The following is a 19,267-nucleotide window of genomic DNA, read 5'->3' on the forward strand; positions in this document are numbered from 1 at the left end:
ACTTGTGGGCCATTCTGGCTGTAAATTGCTGTTTAAGAAATGGGGATTTTTGGACAGAATGGTGCACAATCTCATGAATTAACCTTACAGTGTGTTTGAGTAATAATACAAATATTATGGTGGTATTCAACTTACTTTTTTTCTAAAATGAGCAGGTTACTTCTTAGTTGTTCTTAATGACTAAACTGTATTGCAATGACTAACTGTAGCAAAAAAATATCTTTACTATGCCTTGTGAAATTCATAATCTACCACTGAATACCACTATTCCTGTAACTAAGCTCTTGCAAGCAATAGTGCTTCAATGTCATGGGCTGCATGCGCTATATAAATATAAGTAAGTAAATAAATAAATAAATAAATGTTTATGTTATTGCACAAGTATTGTTGTTTGAGATTTGAACATAGTGTGTGCTTGCAATTATGTTAGACTATATGCACTCTATATATTTTATTTACAAAATGTTAGTTTAACATGATTTGAATATGTGTGTGTAAAAATAAACTAAATAGTATAAAGGGTTGTAAGTGACAGTTGATTTTAGGAGATGGAAAAAAGACAGTAAATTCATTTTACAGATTATACTAGGTAAAAGTCAGTTAATCTGTTTATATGAAACTAGAAGAATTGTACATGTACTTTACAGAAGATATGCATACCTGTAGTTTGTGTTCATGCATATGGATATGCATGGAGCTGCAAGTAGAAATCTTGGAGAGTTGTATAGTATTTCTTGTAGAAGGTGCTTTCCAATGAAATGACACTTGTACTGAGAGAGATTAACAGTACATTTGCAGTGCTGATCTATGATGATGCAGTTAGATGTAGAGGTGTTCTATGTGATTGGTGCATGGTCATGTGACTTCTTAGCTACATTCAATGAGGGAATGGCACAGAGAGTGCAGTGGAAATGGTAGAAGGGCTGTCCATGTTACGATATGCCCGTGGACATGGTGGTAGTTCGCGGACATCGGGTGTTACATCTGGGGATTTTTGGGTTGGGAAGCCATGCAAATGAGATTGAGCATAGAAAGGGATTGGTCAGGAAAGTTTAGTTGGTGTGTTGTGCCAGTAGAGTGTTTCTCAGATACTCTTTTTGCTGAGAGAAGAACAGATAGCTATGGCTGTGTGTTTCAGAAAACAAATTGTTTGGATTTTGGGAGACTCGTGGATACATTGGTTGAAGGTGCATGCAGAAAGCTGTGGAGTAGCTCTAGATCTTGGATTTTCACATGTGGAAGTACACTGGCATGGAGTACGTGAAATGAAGTGGTTGGACTTGCTACCTCTTTGTGCTACTTTGGAGACAGGGCAACATCCAGATATAATTATAATTCATTGTGGAGGGAACAGTTTAGGACATGTGTCTGGAATTTCTTTGCAATTTGCAATGAAAGAAACACTTGGGAAGGTCATGTACATGTTTCCAAATTCTCAAGTAAATTTTTCACGGATTGTGCAGAGACAAATGTGGCTTTGTTCTTCTCCATTTGGTCCACAAATGGAGAAAGCAAGGCGCAATGTCAATAAGGCTGTTTGTGCTTTACTAAGAGATTTTGGCATGTCCTCTTTTCACAATGAAAATATTATTTTTCGTAGTACATACATTTTTCGCAGAGATGGAGTCCATCTTACTTATGCTGGCAATCAGATTTTTTGAGAAATGTACAAAATGCATTGTGACCTTTTTTTAGAATGACAGCCTCCATTTTGTAGTAGGTGTTGATTATTTCTAATTTTTCAAACACAACTACCACCAAAAGGCTATTTTCAGAGCCACCACTTCCTCCCAGATAAAATTGCAATGGTTGTGATAGGGCAGCACTCCAAAATGTTAGATGTCCGTGGACTGTCCGCGGATGTCTAAAAACTACACAGGGCCCTGCTTCATTTATTTTCACTTCTATTTTTTAACTGTGAAAGGCGGCTCTGAAACGAGCCTTATTTTCTTTTTTGATTTTTGTTGTTTTATATTTTTTTTTGTTTTTTTATACAAGACACACTAGGAGAGGAGGGGAAAGGGAAAGGAGGGTAAAGGGGGCGACAGCAACCACAGGGATAAGAAAGGGCGAGCTGAGAGAGGAAGATGTAGGGTGGGTTTTATTTGGGTAGTGGGCAGATCTTCTCGTGCTCTGAGACGATAGTCTCAAAAGCACTTCAAAGTCATTCCCCCCTGCAGCAGAGTAATGCGTCGCAGTACATACACACAACTGTGACCCTCGAAAGGTAAGGGTCATCAGCATTGTGTATGGCCTGTGAGGCAGCTTGAGAAATAAGCTGTCCCACAGGAGTGTTCCTTGTGGTGACATGATCAGAAATGGAGGATGAAGTAGAGGAAGTCAACCTGCTACGCTCCTCGCAAGGTACAACCTTGCGAACGGCCCCAGTGTGGAATGACTTCAGGTGTCGCTTCATGGTAGTGGACCCAAAACTGTACAAACAAGGCCTCCCATGACTGAGTACCATTTTGCACTTGTTGCAGATGACTTGGTTCACACGAGCCTTAGGGCCATTCCCACGAATGGTAAATAACCGCCACACCCAAGACTCACGCCGAGTGCGGGTAGTTGAGAGTTGAACTACCTCATCCTCATCATCCTCTTCTTCCTCCTCTGCATCCTCACTCCTGTTCCCCTCTTCAGGCCCTTGGGGAGGTGGTGGTGGTGGAGGGGATGGGGGTGGTGCTGAAGCAGATGCAGCACCAGGTGGCAGCAGTGCAGCCATGGATGCCATCAGGTTCTTGATGTAAATCTGCAGTTGGCAGAAAAAATCTCTGTCCTCTGTAGGATAGCCAGAAACACAATGAGAATAAGATATAGGGCGTGGTGTTTTATAGGGGTGCGTGTACGCGGTTCGGGGAAATGCGCGTTGTCCGCGGACAGATCGAACACAAAAAAGGGTTCAAAAAGTTTCAAAAAGTATGTAGAAACTCAGGATTACTATGTGGGCCTTGTGTCATGGTGAGTTTTTCTGGAAAAATATTGTGGATTACTTGAAAATGTACTTTTAAATTGTTCAGGGACACAAACAGTGTCCGCATTCAGAACATATGATCAGGTGGGTGCGGTCACATGATAGCTTCGCGAACATGTCCGCAATGAGAGCGGCTGTCCGCAGAACACCAAATGCACCGACAATGGTTTGCGCATGCGCGTTGATGTTCTACGGACACTGTTCGGGTCCTGAAGAAATTAAAAGTGCGTCAGGACAGTTACGGACAGGCGTTTGTTCTTAGAACAGTTTCAACTTGCTTGCGAACAATACGGACAGACATAGCATCCTCAGGACACCCCCATTTTGTTTAGTTATGAACATTTTAGGACACAACATGTGTTCTTAGAATACTTTCAATTTGGTTGCGGACAATACGGACAGGCATAGCGTCCTCAGGACAGCCCTATTTTGTATATTTACGAACATTTCAGGATACATAATATGTTCTAAGAACACTTTCATTTTGTCAACGAACAATACGGACAGCGTCGTCAGGACACCCCAATTTTGTCCCTTGACGAACATTTCAGGAGACAGCTTGTGTTCTTAGAACAGTTTCAACTTGCTAGCGAACAATACGGACAGATATAGTGTCCTTCAGGGCACCCCCATTTTGTTTATTTACGAACATTTCAGGACACCGCGTGTGTTCTTAGAACAGTTTCAACTTGCTGGCGAACAATATGGACAGGTATAGTGTTCTTTAGGACACTTCCATTTTTGTTTCTTTACGGACATTCCAGACAACCGCGCTGTCCGCGGACACCTAAATTGCTTTTTTTAAAAAAACATGACATGAATTAGAACACAATATAAAAATTTAACTTTATTTAACATGTATGATTAATTTATGACAGAGAAGGTGAGGCAGAAACTGAAACAAAAACAGGAGAATTAGGGGTTTCAACAGGATTTTTATGAGGTGAAGAAGGGGTGGAAGTCTCATCAAAACATTTTAGTTCATGGAGAGGGTTTGGGGATAATTGACTGGGATATGGTGAGGGGGGACAGGTACACGTGGGACAATGGTACGTGTTTTTTTGTTTAAAATGATCTTCCACAAAGTTTTTTAAATTATTATAATTAGCCAACAATAGATCCATTTTTTCTTGTATGCTGTGAAGAGTCTTATCCATAACAGCTTTTTCTGTAGTACTTTCTATTTTGGTATGCTCTGTACAAAAAAATATATATATGTTAAATATATATAAAATAATAATAATTAAATGGTTTATATTGTAAAGTGTCTACCATTTGATTCACTATCTTCTGACATTTCCTCATGTGGGAAATGCTCCTCTAGCCACTCCAGAGTACTAGACATTTCTGTGAAAAAAAAACCATGATATATTTTTTTTTAATCTAATACAGAAAATGTACAAATATATGAGTAAAATGCAGTAAACTTACTATTTCAGTTAAGGTGTGTTCTGAGTGTTCTGTAGATCTGCTGTTGTTCTTGGTTGTGGAGTGTTTGTGAGGTAATTATGTTGGAAGCCTATGTATCTTCTTTTGGTATATTCCATTTTAGAACATATTGTATTTAAATGAATGGTTAATGTGCTATATATATGGGTTACACTTCTTATGCATTACTACATATAATGTGTATGTGTGCTGGTTTGTGAATTTGTAAAATGTTCATATGTTATGATATAACAACTTACCCCCCCAGAGTTTTTAGGTAGTGATGCTATTGTCCGAACATGTCCGCGGACACTAAAAGAGTTCGCGGACATCAAACTCAGTAGAGGAGGTTCAGTATGTTCAATTTTACATGTACATAAAATCAGAGTTATTATTATTAAAGTGTGCTACTAAAAACCTATGAAATTCAGTGAAACAACTTTGTTAAAGGGACGTTATGGTTAAGTTGCGCTACTAAAAATCTATGAAATTCCGTGAAAAAACTTTGTTAAAGGGACGTTATGGTTAAGTTGCGCTAGTAAAAACCTATGAAATTCAGTGAAAAAACTTTGTTAAAGGGACGTTATGGTTCCAAGTGAAACTGAAAAAAAAATGAAATTCGACAGTTATGGTAAGCTAAGCAACCATAACTCGCGCCACCACCGTGCACTGCTAAGACTAACACCCATGACATCAAAGATAACATCACAAATGTCATTCATGACATCACTGATGACATCACATGTCTGGCTCACTCTTTTTTCCTTTACTGACATATCTAGGGCACATGGTTTTCTTCAGTAACAGTCTGAAACTAAAAATGTTATATTTATTTGTAGACGTAACCTTCAAGTAGGTTCTTACAGTAATTCCCTTACAGTCCAGTCACATCATATGAAACATATACATAGGGGAAGACACAAACGTGAAAGACAGCAATCATTTTTGTGCATAAAGATAATCAATAGAGTTATCAGCACTTTCTGATAGTCCTGTTGTTTTTTTATGGCTCTACTATCCCTGTATATGGTCCTATTTGTATACATTGTACTCACACTACTTCCTTTAGGGTCCAATCACATCATGTGATACATATACATAGGGTAAATAGCAGCTTTGAAATAGAGCAATCATTTATTTGCATGAAAAAAATCAGTTAGTTTATGAATTCTTTCTGCTACTACTTCTGCTTTTTTACTAATATCACTTTCCCTGTATATACCCATATCTGTATGTGTTTTTGTCTCTTTGTGTTTTGTCTGTAGTAATGCAATTATATAATACAAGGGTTGTATTAGCTATTTATTGCGTATTTCACAGTACACAAAATTCTATTAAGAAAACAATTATCATTTCATTATTCAACATATCAACATTACGAATGTTATACCTTTATTATTTATGCTGCACACAATGCCTATGTTTCTGTATGAGTAGCTTAGTATACTGCATATAACTTCATAATAGAATGCTATTTATATCAATGCATTGCTTAATGCACTAATTAGCTCTTGATATTTCTTCCAATGATCTTTGACACTTTTTTCTCAACATTATAATAAGAATCCCTTGTACAGACATTTCATGAAAAGTAAATGCATATGTGATGTCATCAGTGATGTCATCAATGACATTTGTGATGTCATCTTTGATGTCGTGGGTGTTAGTCTTAGCAGTGCACGGTGGTGGCGCGAGTTATGGTTGCTTAGCTTACCATAACTGTCGAATTTCAGGTTTTTTTTGGTTTTACTTGGAACCATAACGTCCCTTTAACAAAGTATTTTCACTGAATATATATATATATGTGTTGCATTTAAGGTTTCATCCACATTTCTAAATATGTGTTATTTTACCTAATGGTTGGCAGGAAAATCACTGTTTATTGGATGTCACAAACTTACTTTGATGTTTTGTTACAAATATTTTTGTGTTTCCTTTTGATAAATTGAGCTTTATCATATACACAATAAGATAAAAAATAAAAAATAGAAATGGCAATAAGAAATGCCGAGTAGAGAAAATAAATGTCTTGAAGAAATTGATCAACAGTACTATGAATGTTGTTTAAGATTATTTGAAGGAAATATTTTTGAATGAATGGCACAGAAGGGAATAGTTTCTTACCTGTAACTCCATTTCTCCAGCATTGGTATCTTTCATGGTTTCACATGCTTTGAATATTCCCCGTCGTCAGGCTGGGAATCCCCGGTACATTATATAGACCCTTTCCCGTAGGAAAACTTTTTCGACGCTTATGTGTCCTATCCACCTCGTTTTGTATCATGCGTGCCCGTACCGTCAGGACGTCATGATATAAATACAGGCCCCGCCCCCGCGCTCCCTCAGATTTCAACCGTCATTCAAAGATTATTTGAAGGAAATATTTTTGAATGAATGGCACAGAAATTGATGCCTTTGGAAACTGAGTATTGGAACACCTTTTGTTACAGTATTACTTTAGCCATAAGCCCCAATAAAACAAGGGCTCCCCCTTCCATTAAATATGCTTAACCTATCCACACCTGCCCAAGTAGAAGGCAAGCAATACTATTATCTATTCCCTATGTGCAAGTCAAACAGGCTTGGTCCCAATAGCTTTTCAAGGATTCAGAATTAGTTCATGTGGCAACCCCCACCTGGTTCTATGTGATATTTCCACATTTTGAAGGCAGAACACCAAAAAGACTGATTTATTTTGGTCTTTTTGGTGTAGCCTCCAAAATGCCGAAATATCACCTATTGAGGCCCGACCCCCACACTCCCCCGCGCTGGTGAGATTTTTAGTAAATAGGGGGTTCCATGCCAGAGCCCCCCTTTTATACCCCTCTATCCCTTTCCTGCAGCCACAAGACATTCCCCCGTTTTCTAACACTTACCTAAACATATTTTTACACGCACCCAAGTCCCCTTCCTTTCCTTCCACAAAAATTCAACCCCCTCTCCCTCACAAACATGTACACACATGCAAAGAGACGCACATGCACACACATGCAAATTCCCTAAAAACCCTAACCTAACTCCAAAGACGTCCCTCGCCTGTCAGAGCAAGAGCCTGCATGGACTTAAATTCTGCACAGATAAAGCTCTGAGAAGCCTAAGTGGTGAGTTGGGAGGAGTGACCTCGCTTGATCACAACCAAAGGTGTCAACTACAAATCACAAAGGAAGTCAGATCAATGTTTACAATGGTAAGATGATTTTTCTTATTGTGTGTGGCAAAGATCCCACACTGCTTGGAAAAGTCTACCAAGCGAGAGCTGCCACCTTGAGGCTTCTTATGCCTTCTAAACACAAACCAATCTGCACCTGAAACCGCTCCTTCTGAGTAACCACACCTTGGCAGAGGAAATTGCAATTGCCTAATTAAATCCTTGTTTCCTACATCCCTTCAACTCTCTACCATCCACCAGTGTTCCACCTAGCAAGTCACAAAAGTCCATCTACAGACCATGCTCCTTACATTACAACTCTGCTCCTAGAGTCCACTCTTCCCAAACCCTTGGAGCTCAACTCGCCTATTTGAGTACTTAATTGCAGTCCCTTGTTTTTTAAAAGTATTTATGATTGCCCAGAATCCTGTTCTCGCTAGCCTCCCATTTAAGACTCTGCAAGGAGTAGTTGACCACGGACATGGCAGTAACACCACATCAAAACATATAAACGAGTAGCATATCTAGGTGGTCATGGTTGAGTGCTGGCTGTGCCACAGTACACAACGGTAGCATACACCGTTTTCACTTTTGGTGGTCTTATCTTCACTCAGCTAGTCAAGACGTAAGTGAACGCGTCAGGCCGTATGCATTTCAGATTACTTGTTTTTAGATAGCCCATTTTCTGTTCACCCTCTGGGGTTGATTAACCTTTTGCCCTTTCGATGCCTCTGCTGTCCTCTCTTCGCTGGTCTGCTACTTTTCTGCTTCAGTTAGCATTACAGGCATACTTCCTCTCCCATCTCAGGACCGTGTACTTCCTACAGTGTTAACTGTGGTGCAGATCAAAGTCCCACCTGCAGGGTGAGGCAGACCAAACCACCACGGACAGACACTTGTGATGTGGATCACTAAAAACTGCTCTTCCTCCAGGTTTTCACTCATGTCTGTGACCAGTCCCTTTATGCAGCGGTCATATCTGTGCATGGTTGATGTGGGAATTAGGGAGATGCTTTGCTTGCTAACCCAAATCAACTAAAGAATTGGGGAGCAATCTGGGGCGGTCATGAACTTCTCTGTCTTTAAGCACAGCAGAAAAAAAGAAACTGTGATATTGAAGGACACATAGTAGCGTGCATCCCAGGATGGCAGGAGGAGGTTGTGCTTGGTGGCGAAGTGCCATGAAGCAAGAAACAACCTCTCAGTGTGGCAATTAAGTGGTTATGCTCTAGTGCAGCCCTGACAGTTTTGTGGAAGAGATCCATACACGTTTAAGATGTTGTCCTGGTGGCAGGGAGTGAAAGAGCACTGGAGGGTAAGGATGCAGGGTAAAGGATGGGCCTGAGTGGGGACTGGGATGAGAGGAAAAAGGAGGTTATATCAGGAAAATATGTTTAAGGCTGAGCTCATGTGCAGTAGATGATGTAGAGACAACGAGTTCAAAGTAGAAATATTAGGGATAGCATATTGTGTGTGATTCGATGGCAAAGGAGGTGAGCGCTATATATTCCAAAACACCGTTAGTAAACCAACTGTTTTTTTGTATCTTTTTTTGCAGCAAGGACATTTGCTGGCGTAAGGAAATTAACAACACTGAATATGTAGAGCCCGACTTTAACAAACTCAAACGATACAACTCCCACCACGTGCCGGAAACAGTTCAGCAACATTTATAAGCCGCGACATCCACGCCTGGGCACATTGTTGAAGAAATCATGGATGCCCGAAGGCTCGCCTCATCACAATGAAAGAAAGTGTCAATCGATGCATGTGCTAGTTCTGAATTCTTCATGAAAAGTAATAAATTTGATGTTTTTTCCCCATACAATCCAAAGGCATATTTCTGATCATCGAGCCCTAAGGTTCTAAAAGTTATACTTGTTAAAACAGTGACAAGATAATTGTATGTAAGAAACTTGGAAAACAAGGTGGTATCCCAATTTACAGGAGGCCATCACATTGAATCCTCGGGGAACCTGTGATCCGGGAGAGGGGGGTTGACAGTTACGAGACCAGATAAAGAAAGATAATGCAGGGAGCCTCTGCATCCTCCTGCCAGCCCTTGAATCTTATTATGCAGCAGTCTTTGCTTCTCTGTGCTAAGCGTTCTACGCGTTTATTGGGTACTCTCAAGGGCGTCTGGTGATCACAATGTGAGATCCCACCTTATTGCCTGGGCTTATAATAATGTCAAGTGCTGACCTATCCTGAGGAGTGGAAGTTGACATCCCTGTCATAAGGCACTACTCATTTGAATGTATGAGCGGAACCCTACAGCGAAACCAACAGGTATCTGCCAGGCCTTTACAAAGTAGGAGATGAAGTGCTGTGCTACTGAGTGAACACTCAACTACCATTCCCCATGGTTCACATTGCACTCACGTCCTTTGATGTTTTAAAAATCTGTAAAATAACATAACATAAGGTACTAACCATTAATTCTATTTATCCTTAGAGATTAGCAAATCACACGCACGCACACACACACACACACACACACTCACATACATACAGACATGTATGTTGTGTGTACTGTTTTATCTGGGCACATTATGAAAGCGTTTGGGGAAGATAAAGATTGCACCTTAATCCTGTTTATGGAATTGAGCTGCGCTCTTATGCGCTGTTGCCTTTACCCTCATGTATGTGTTAGAAACTTTGCACATCAATAATACTATTATAAGAGTGTGAGACAGGACAGTCATATTTGGAAAAGATCACTGACTGAGTTGTAGTATTTGATTTTGGAATTTAGGAAGGGACATTGTAGCCCAAAGCAAATTTGTTCAATAAAGTGCCCGATTTCTTAAAATAATATTCAGTAGTTTCGGGATCTCTAAAAAAGAAGTTGAGATATTGATGGCCCTGTTACTGTCCCTGGACTTGACTGGGCTAGTGGCTGAGAGATCTGTTTGCCTTTGCCTGAAAGGCTGTGAGATTTCAGTCTCGCAGACCACCTCACCTTTCCTGAGAGTAGAACTATTTTTGAAAGAATCCCTCATACCTGGTGTTTAAATCACATTAGTACCCGGAGTGAGTCAATGAGCTTGTTACAATCAAGCTCATAGGCCCTTGCTGGGGCATTAACCAGCCCACAAGGACTAACCGGACGAGGGATGCACGCTGCATCCCTCGCAGTTCTTTTTCTTTCTCCCATCAGGCTGCTTTGGAAAGGGAGAAGGGACTGCGCTCGGGCCTGTAACTATGGGCCCAGGGGCATTACCTGAGGCAGAATTGCCCCCCCCCAGCTCAGGGTTTATTGCTTAATTGATCAGTTCTGTTGAGCTCATCTGTTGAGTATTAAAGGGAGTGGAAAATGCTTTGCTGCCCATTGGCCAACCCAACCTTTAAAAAGACCCCCTTTTCAGAGAACAATACCGCTACCGCGTACCCTACAGTGAAGGTATGAGCCTTGCATATGTTTGCTTGCCTACTGCACTTCATGTAGAAGTCAAACAATCTGTTGATCACTCGACTGCACGTAATCACACACATTGCCAACCTGTTGCTAATTGGAGCTTTGTGGTGACTGGGCGCAAAGTACTTGCCTGCTTATTGGAGCATGAAAGTTGAGAGGTGTACCTTCTGACTTATGCGTATCCAAGTGTCCCTGCAAGATTACATTTCAATCTACTAAATAAAAATATTCAGCATTCAATGTCTCATCCAAAGCAAGTTCTTGTGGCGCTCCTGGAGCTGGTATAGTCACAGGGCGGCACGTATTTCAATGCCACCAGTATTGGAAATCACTTTTTCAGTACGTCTTGGAGCAGGTTTGGAGGGTGGTACATCATCACAAATTGAAATCTTTGTGGCGACTTTTTAGGCTAAAGAGGATACTACTATCTTTTGATGTATATAGTCTAAAATGTTTTTGGAAGGGAAACTAGGAATAATCTAATATTTTGACCTAAGGAAACAAGAGTTTTGGTAAAAATAATAAAGATAGCTTGATGCTCTTTGTTGAAGCTATCCTGCCTGCTTTCAGTGCTCGGATTTTAAAAAATATGATGGGTGTGGACCAGGTTAAGAGTTCAACCTCACACATTGAAAGACAAATCGAATGTGAGAGGTGAATGGATCGTGGACTAGGATAATGCATCATGAGTAGACACTGGGAGATGGGCATTTATTCAACAGGGGGAAGGCATACTTTTTTTTAACACATATGCTTCTTTCATTCGAAATATTGTATGTGAATTGATGTTTACAGAAACATATTATTAATGATATAGTCTATCCAATGGAGATTATTTTTCTGTAAAATTACTTTTTTATATTGTAAAGCATTCTGTAACTCCAATAAATGTACTCTGCATGAATAAACATGTATATGACTCATTAAATATAAAGAGGCAACTGTAAAGACTGTTTACAACTCAGATTGTACTTAAACATGCATTAAAGTGCTAGATTTTAAAGGTTTGGCCATTATCTGTGTCTCCTTTGTAATCTCTTTCTTGAGGGGCCCTGCCAGCATCATTACACCCACACAAACGTTTCTCTCTGTGAAACAATAGGTTACATAAATAACTGCAGTCCTGAAGTTTTCATCTGGTGAGGAGCTGATCATAATAGATCAGCAAGGAATATTGAGGCTTAGTACCACCAAAAATTGAATCCGCCCGTAACAAAGTCAAAGTTATGAATATAACTTTATTCTGTACAGATTCAAATATCAAAGCAGATAGCTTTCTGGCTCCCAAGCGCCTCACAGTGTGTACCAGCAGACACTGTGAGGGGAGTGAGTACTGGTCATCACAAAGCATGCAGTATTTATACACAGTCCTGGTCATAGCCCAGCCCTTCTCCAAACTAATAAGTTACAACTTTGGGTTCGTGCCCAGTTCACATAACAAATATAACAATATTAGTATACACTTTTGACATGTTGTCCTATCCTTGAAGATTCAATGGGGATGTTGGTTCTCGAGCTTAGGTTGATGCTAGTTTCAAGAAACAAATTCAATAATTTATTGCTAAGGCACATAGTTTTACTTTGTCTACAATTCAGTTCTGATGTTTGTATATGGCTGATACTATTGATGCAGACAACACTTTGAATTGAGGTTCGCTGTGGCTCCAAGTTTCCTTAAACATACTGGCAAACTTTGTTGTATTCAGCTGTGTAGATCTTTACTTGTTTCTTGAGCTTTAGGATAAGTCCTGTTCCAAGAAATGCACAATGGATGTGTTCCAAAACTCACAGCATTAGTTACTTTGCATTGTATGTCACTGTTTGAGGGAGGATGAGTCTGTAGACATCGATAACACTTTGAATGAGAGTTCATTATGACTACAATGTCTCTTTGTACAGAACAAATAGTCTGCTCTTGGCAGCTCTAGTGTTGACATAGGCTCAAAGGTCAGTCTGCTCTGGCAGCTGAAAACATGGTTAATCATTTCTGAACAGAGAGCAAGAGTCAGAATCAAAATGGCAGATGTTTTCCAAAATGGCAGCAAAGTCAATTCTGTCTAAATCTAGTTAAGCATAGGTGTTTAATACAAATTCGAAATGGCTTAGGCCAATGTTTATAATCAGGCAGTATTTATGCAAATATGGTTTAACAATCACACCAGCTCTTAAAGTTCACATCTCTGTATCTGTGTCCTACTCCCTACAGGGACCATCACCTCTATGTCGATCAAACCACTCCGGGATGTACTTATCTCAGATTCTGTGTGCCTAGTTACCTGTATGTCATGCTCAATTCCTGCATGCAGGAGTTTGATTGGTGTGGTGGTGGTCTGGGGGAGGCACAGTGTTGTGGAAGTTTAATGCATCTGCTGGAACTCCCCTCAAAAATGGATCAATTGAACTACGTTGCTTATTTTTGCCATGAAACACATTGACACTATCTATGACTGGGAGTTATTAGACTTCAAGCATGCACCTGGTCAAGGGAAGCATTATCTGGAAGGAACTAGACAGGCAGTCGTCTAGTGGACTGAACAACACAACCTATTATTTTCTATCTATCGAATACACTGTGAGAAAATCCCCTGTCTCGTTCTGTTGACTGGCAAGTTGGTGACTCAGAGGGCAGGGTGTCACCCTGAGCCAGTGGATTTTGTTGGGCCTGGGAACAATGTTGGATTGATTTCCTAGTCCACCCACCATGGCCACTGTCACATGGCAGGGGATGATCACATTGCCGCACTACAGGCTAGTCTTGGGTCTTGGGGCTCAGCGCTTCCTCATCTCACTGACCTGGTTTGGAAGCTCAGTCCTGAAAGCTTTGGCCCAGACCCAAAAGCCTTGTGAGACACGATACGATAACATGTTGCACCTTCACCCTAACTCAGAGAGCCTGAAGCACTCGCTGTGCAGACCCAAAACTAAGACAAAGAAAGCAGGAGAAAAACAATCACAGCCTTCACCAAATCATGACCAAGGAGGAAGAAATAACATCAGGAGAGGGGAGGACCAAGGAAAAGTAAGAGTTGTAAATATCAGAGAGGGAAAGGGATAGAGCAGAGGTATCATCAGCGGAAGAGACCTATGCGGCTGAGGTGGCAGAAAACACACCACAAGTATAACGTGGCAGAAAAAGTAGTAGTCAAGGTGGTACCAAGAAGACTTGAGAGAGATATAATATCAGGAAGATAAAGAAAGGCTGAGATAGGAACATCAGGTGGCCTGAAAAGTGCAGAGGATCAGAGAGAAAACCAACACCTAGTTGGTAGGAGAAGACTGGACGCAGTGGGCCTGGTTGGCCCTTGGCAACAACCCAATAGTGGAAGCAGGAATGAGCTGGAGACTGGAACCTTGCTGTGAGACTAGAGAGGTGGGGAAAAAGCCAAGGAGAGGAATCCCAGGCCCAAAGAGACTACAGAGGCGCTCTGGCTGTGTGCCCTTACCTGTCAGTTCACAAGACTTTTTAACACAGTGGGTTGTGGGGTACCACCCCACACCATCGCTGAACTAAACATCACTACTCTTCACCACTACAACAACACCACTCCACACCTCCAGACTACTGTACACCACTCTCACGCTACACCACTCCACTCCATCATATACCCTTATACATCTTCACCACAAAACCACTGCTTTAGACCACCACTTTAATCCACTAAACTAAATCACCATACAAATCAACACCACAACTGTACACCACTACTCTATACCACCATACCTCCACAACCCTTCACCTCCACAAACCAACAGCCACCGCACCACAACACCACAACAGCACATCACCACACTTCACTGCACCACCACACTACACCCCCACCATTCCACAGCACTGCCTTCACACCACACCGTTCCATGCCATGACTCCACCCCAACCCCAAATACACACACCTACAACTCCACACACCTATACTTCTACACTCCAACCACCACACCACAACTCCACACCTCTCAATGCCAATCTCCACCACCACACTATACCCCTATGCTTCAATACTGCAACACATCCATCCACTACATATCCAAACCTCTGAACCACTACACCATCATCCCACACCACCACTGAACTATTACACACCACTCCACACCACCACACAACTCCGCACATCCACACCATTCTACACCACTACCACAATCACCCCATGCATCCCTAAACATCTACACACCAATCCACCTCTTTATACCACCACTTTACTCTGGTTTTATATACTATCACACCATTCAACACAACCACTCTACACCTCCATAGCTCCACAACCTTATGCATTGACACCTCAATCTACCACAACCACATGCCACACTAGTGATCCACCCCAACCCACCCCACTGCACCAGCACCACTACCACTCCACACCACCAGTCCACACCACAATTTCACACCTCCACACCATAACGTCACACTATACCACTCCCTGCCACCAGTCCTCTGCAAACACCCAGGCCCCACCATCACTACACAGCTACACCACTTACTCCCACCACTCTAATCCACATCTCCTTCAAACCTCTAACCACCACACCTCAACTCACACCACCACTCTGAAATGAAAAATGTAATAAACAACTGCAAATGTCCAAACTATTGACTTTGCCAGAGAGAGGAATTGTAATCTGGCAAATGTGCAAAACCAATCTTTTTAAAAAATGTGTATTAAGACATAAAATGATACAGGTAATTCCATCTCAAAAAGGTAGCCTGCAAACCAGATTCCCCCTATCATCAACTCCATGCCAAGTTCATAGTATACTTGTGCCCTGCTGCATCAGTAGCCTGATCTGCAGTGCCTGCTCTACTCTTGAGGTAGAGCAGTTTCAAAGGTCACAAGATGTTCACTCGACAGCCGCAGTGACAGACAAGTTTCTGCAGCACAAGGGCAGCATTTAAGATATGCCCTCTGTACCAAAACTATAATGATCATCAGTAACCCAGCTGGTGGCAGGGTCAACTCTAAAATAAAGCTATGCCTGAGTTTAGGCATTGTGCATGGAAATTGTTATGATCATGACTGCCACAGCCCAATTGATATTACACATATGTCAGCTCATGTGGATCAGCTCTGCTGTGGGTGGTGATGTGTATTCTGGTCAGCCGGTTGGAGACTACCAAATGGCAGGACAGGAACCTGGAGGACCGGCATCTTCTTTGTGAGGGCAGGTGAGAATATGCAGGAATTATCTATTCAATGGAAAGAGACTTCCACCATATTGTTTCTCTCTGCCTTTCTGGTCCATGGCTCTCAGCCTAACATCCTCCTTCTTGATAGGTGCCTCCTGCCTCTCATCAACTTCCTCAAATCTTCTGATACTCCTTCTACCTCCTCCTTTGCTCCTCTGCCACCTACTATTCCTCCTACCATCTACGTGGCTCCCGGCCTCCTATCTGTCTCCCTCCATTGCCTCCTCCATAGCCCTATGTCATCTCCTTCTGACTCCTCTTCCACCACTCTGCCTCTTCCACCGGGGATACATCACACCTGTACCCCTCCCCGGAAGTCTTTCAAAAGTGGCAACCTGCTCCACGTAGCTACTCTCAACTCTCACCCTGCTGTCAAAAACTCCTCTGACATCTGCCTTCTCCTTGAACAGCTTGACCTAGATGGTCTCGCTCTGACCGAGAAATGGTTTACGGCCAGCTCTGTCACAAGTTTTGACACTCTTCTCCCTGAAGGCTGCAAGATCCTCTACGATCCCAGTCCCAATCGACCCGGGGGTGTGTGATCCTGAGCGGGTCCCTGCTTCTATCATTCCCACTCAGGCCTACTCCTCCTTTGAATTCCTTGCCTGCAGACTCTCTGTCTCTCCTGGTCTCTCTCTGACTGCAGTCACCATCTATAGGCCACCTGGCCAGTTGACCTTTTTCCCCCTCTGAATGGGCTGACCTCACCTCTTCTCTTCTGATCTCTTCCTATAAGCTTCCCCTCCTCAGGGATTTCAACATCCACCTGGACACCCCTGGCCCCTCCTCAGGGTTTTTCTGCAACATATGCGACTCTCTCTCCCTCTCCATTCCACCCTCTGGTCCGACACAATCAGCTGGACACACCTTGGATGTTCCCATCTCTTCAGACATCCCCATATCCCACCCCTCACTACTCCACTCTCTTGGACTGACCACTTTCTTCTTTCCTGTCAGCTGAAACTTCCTGTCCCCCTGGCAAATCCCCCCATGGCCTTGCCACCTTCCTTCGCGGTCATTCGACCTATGAAGCGAGTCTCAGTGGCCGCTTTTGCTTCCACTTTCTCTCCCCCTCCTTCCATTTCGGCTGACACCCACTCTGACACGGCCCTCCCAACCTTCATCTTTCTATCTCCAACACTCTGGTTATACTTGCCATTGTTATGAGGATCTGCCTGAAGCCTGCCTCCATGTGGAACTATTGGTTGCACTCCAACCTGGCTGCTCTGAAACGCAATTGCAGAGTAGCGGAGCAGAAGTGAATGGCCTAGGGCACATCCTCTGAAAAACTGACCTGCTGCTTGCTCCAAAGGCAATACAGACTCTCTATCTTCTCGTAGAAGAGGGTCCATATTCAAGCCTGCATCTGTGCGGCCACAACAACATGGGCAAACTCTTAGAAATCTGCAAGGAGTTAGCCAATCTTGCTACAGTCTCCACCTATTCTATTCCCTCCCAGGTCCTCTGTATCGCTCTTGTTTCTCATTCCACTACTAAAACCCAGGACATCTTGTCCTCTCTTGCCTCTGCTCCTCACCTCTCTCCCTTCACTTCTCTTAGGCCCCCTCTGGCATGACCCCCTCCCCTCTCCCTCTTCTCCCTCTCTCCGCTAACACCTGATGATGTTTCTAGACAAGTATGATCTTTGAAAGTTTCATTCGGACAGGTGCTCCCATGCTCTTACAGAACCATTAAGGACAACATTGTTTCCCTTGCTCCAGCCTTGGCCGATTTCTGTAATCATTCCTTTCACCCTGGATCTTTCCCCTCCCCTTTCAAAAATTCCCTTGAGCACCCTCTCCTAAAAAAGCCTTCTACCGACCCCTCCTACCTGGCTAACTACTGGCCCAACCTCTATCACTCCTTTCCTGTGCTAACCCTTGGTGAAATTACCCATCTCCAAGGTAACCCTCCACACTGACTCTGTTGGCTATCTTCACAAGCATCAGTGATGTTTCAGAGCAGCCAGAGGCACAGAAACTGCTCTCCTGAACACCTGTGAAGATCTGCTCGCTAACGTGGACTCCAGTTCTCCCTCCGTCCTCATCCTCCTTGACCTTTACTCTGCTTTCGACAGGTCAACCATGTCACCCTGATTAACCATCTCTCCGTGAACCTTAGCATCACGGGTAAGGCTCTGACTTAGTTGACATCCTTCCTCTTGGACCGACTCACTCAGGTCCAACTTGCCTCATTTCTCTCTGCCACCTCTCTCTTCACTTGTGGTGGCTCTATCCACTCACCCTGGCTTTTCAGCATTTACCTGGCCCCTTTGGCCCACCTGATCTCCACCTTCTCTTTGAACTTTCAGTGTTATGCGGATTACACGCAGTTCTCTTTCAGGCTACCTGTCAGCCGCCTCCCCTGCCTTGCTCATTCCTGACTGTCTTTCCACTATTCAGGCATGGTGCACCTCCAACAATCTTTGCCTTAATGACAGTAAGACAGTGATTCTCGTCATTGGGACCCCTGCTCCCACTTTCCCTCTATCACTTTGGCCGCCCTCCTTTGGCCCCCTTCCCTCACCCTCTGAGGCAAAATACCTTGGTGTCATCTTTGATTCCACTCTCTCCTTCTCTCCGCACATCACCGACCTTGCCAAGAAGGCCCACTTCCAGCTGCACCTCCTCAGAGGTATTCTCCCTTTTCTCACCTTCCCCCAGAATCTCACTGTCACCAGAGCTCTGGTTCTCTCCAGGCTGGACTACTGCAACAGTGTAGTAAATGTGAGGAAGCATAAATAGTTCATCAGGTATGTTTATTTAAGTAACAGGAGTATAAGACCCTAATAGCCAACAGTCCTGAGGCATCAACTGTCAAACACATACAACATGGCCTCGGGCGGAGTGGAGATTCCATCTCATGAACTGAGGGAGGATACTACAAACAGCCTCTTTTTTAATTTTCCTAACTTGGCTCTTCGCCCCCCTTCAGCTCATCCAGAACAGGACTGTGAGTCTTATCCTTGGCCTCAAGCCAATGGACCGTATCTCTTCAGGCCTGAAATCTCTCCACTGCCTCCCGGTGGCTGCAAGGATCAAGTTCAAGACTCTCTGCATCATCCTCAAGGCTGTCTGGTGCAGTGGTCCTCACTACATCCAACCCTCTCTTCGCAAGAACCTT

General features: G+C 42.9%; 1 protein-coding gene across 1 annotated transcript in view; it reads left to right on the forward strand.

Moving 5' to 3' along the window:
• Positions 1–11,971, forward strand: part of UPK3B (uroplakin 3B) — a 185,165-nt gene extending 173,194 nt beyond the window's left edge. Inside the window, exon 6 of the mRNA XM_069614955.1 lies at positions 9,109–11,971. Within this exon, the coding sequence (XP_069471056.1) occupies positions 9,109–9,226 (118 nt within the window). The 3' untranslated portion in view covers positions 9,227–11,971. The remainder of the gene's footprint in view (positions 1–9,108) is intronic.
• The last annotated feature ends 7,296 nt before the right edge of the window (positions 11,972–19,267 follow it).

The sequence above is a fragment of the Ambystoma mexicanum genome, chromosome 9 (genome assembly GCF_040938575.1).
Source record: "Ambystoma mexicanum isolate Mex_15411 chromosome 9, UKY_AmexF1_1, whole genome shotgun sequence".
Classification (NCBI taxonomy): Eukaryota; Metazoa; Chordata; class Amphibia; order Caudata; family Ambystomatidae; genus Ambystoma; species Ambystoma mexicanum.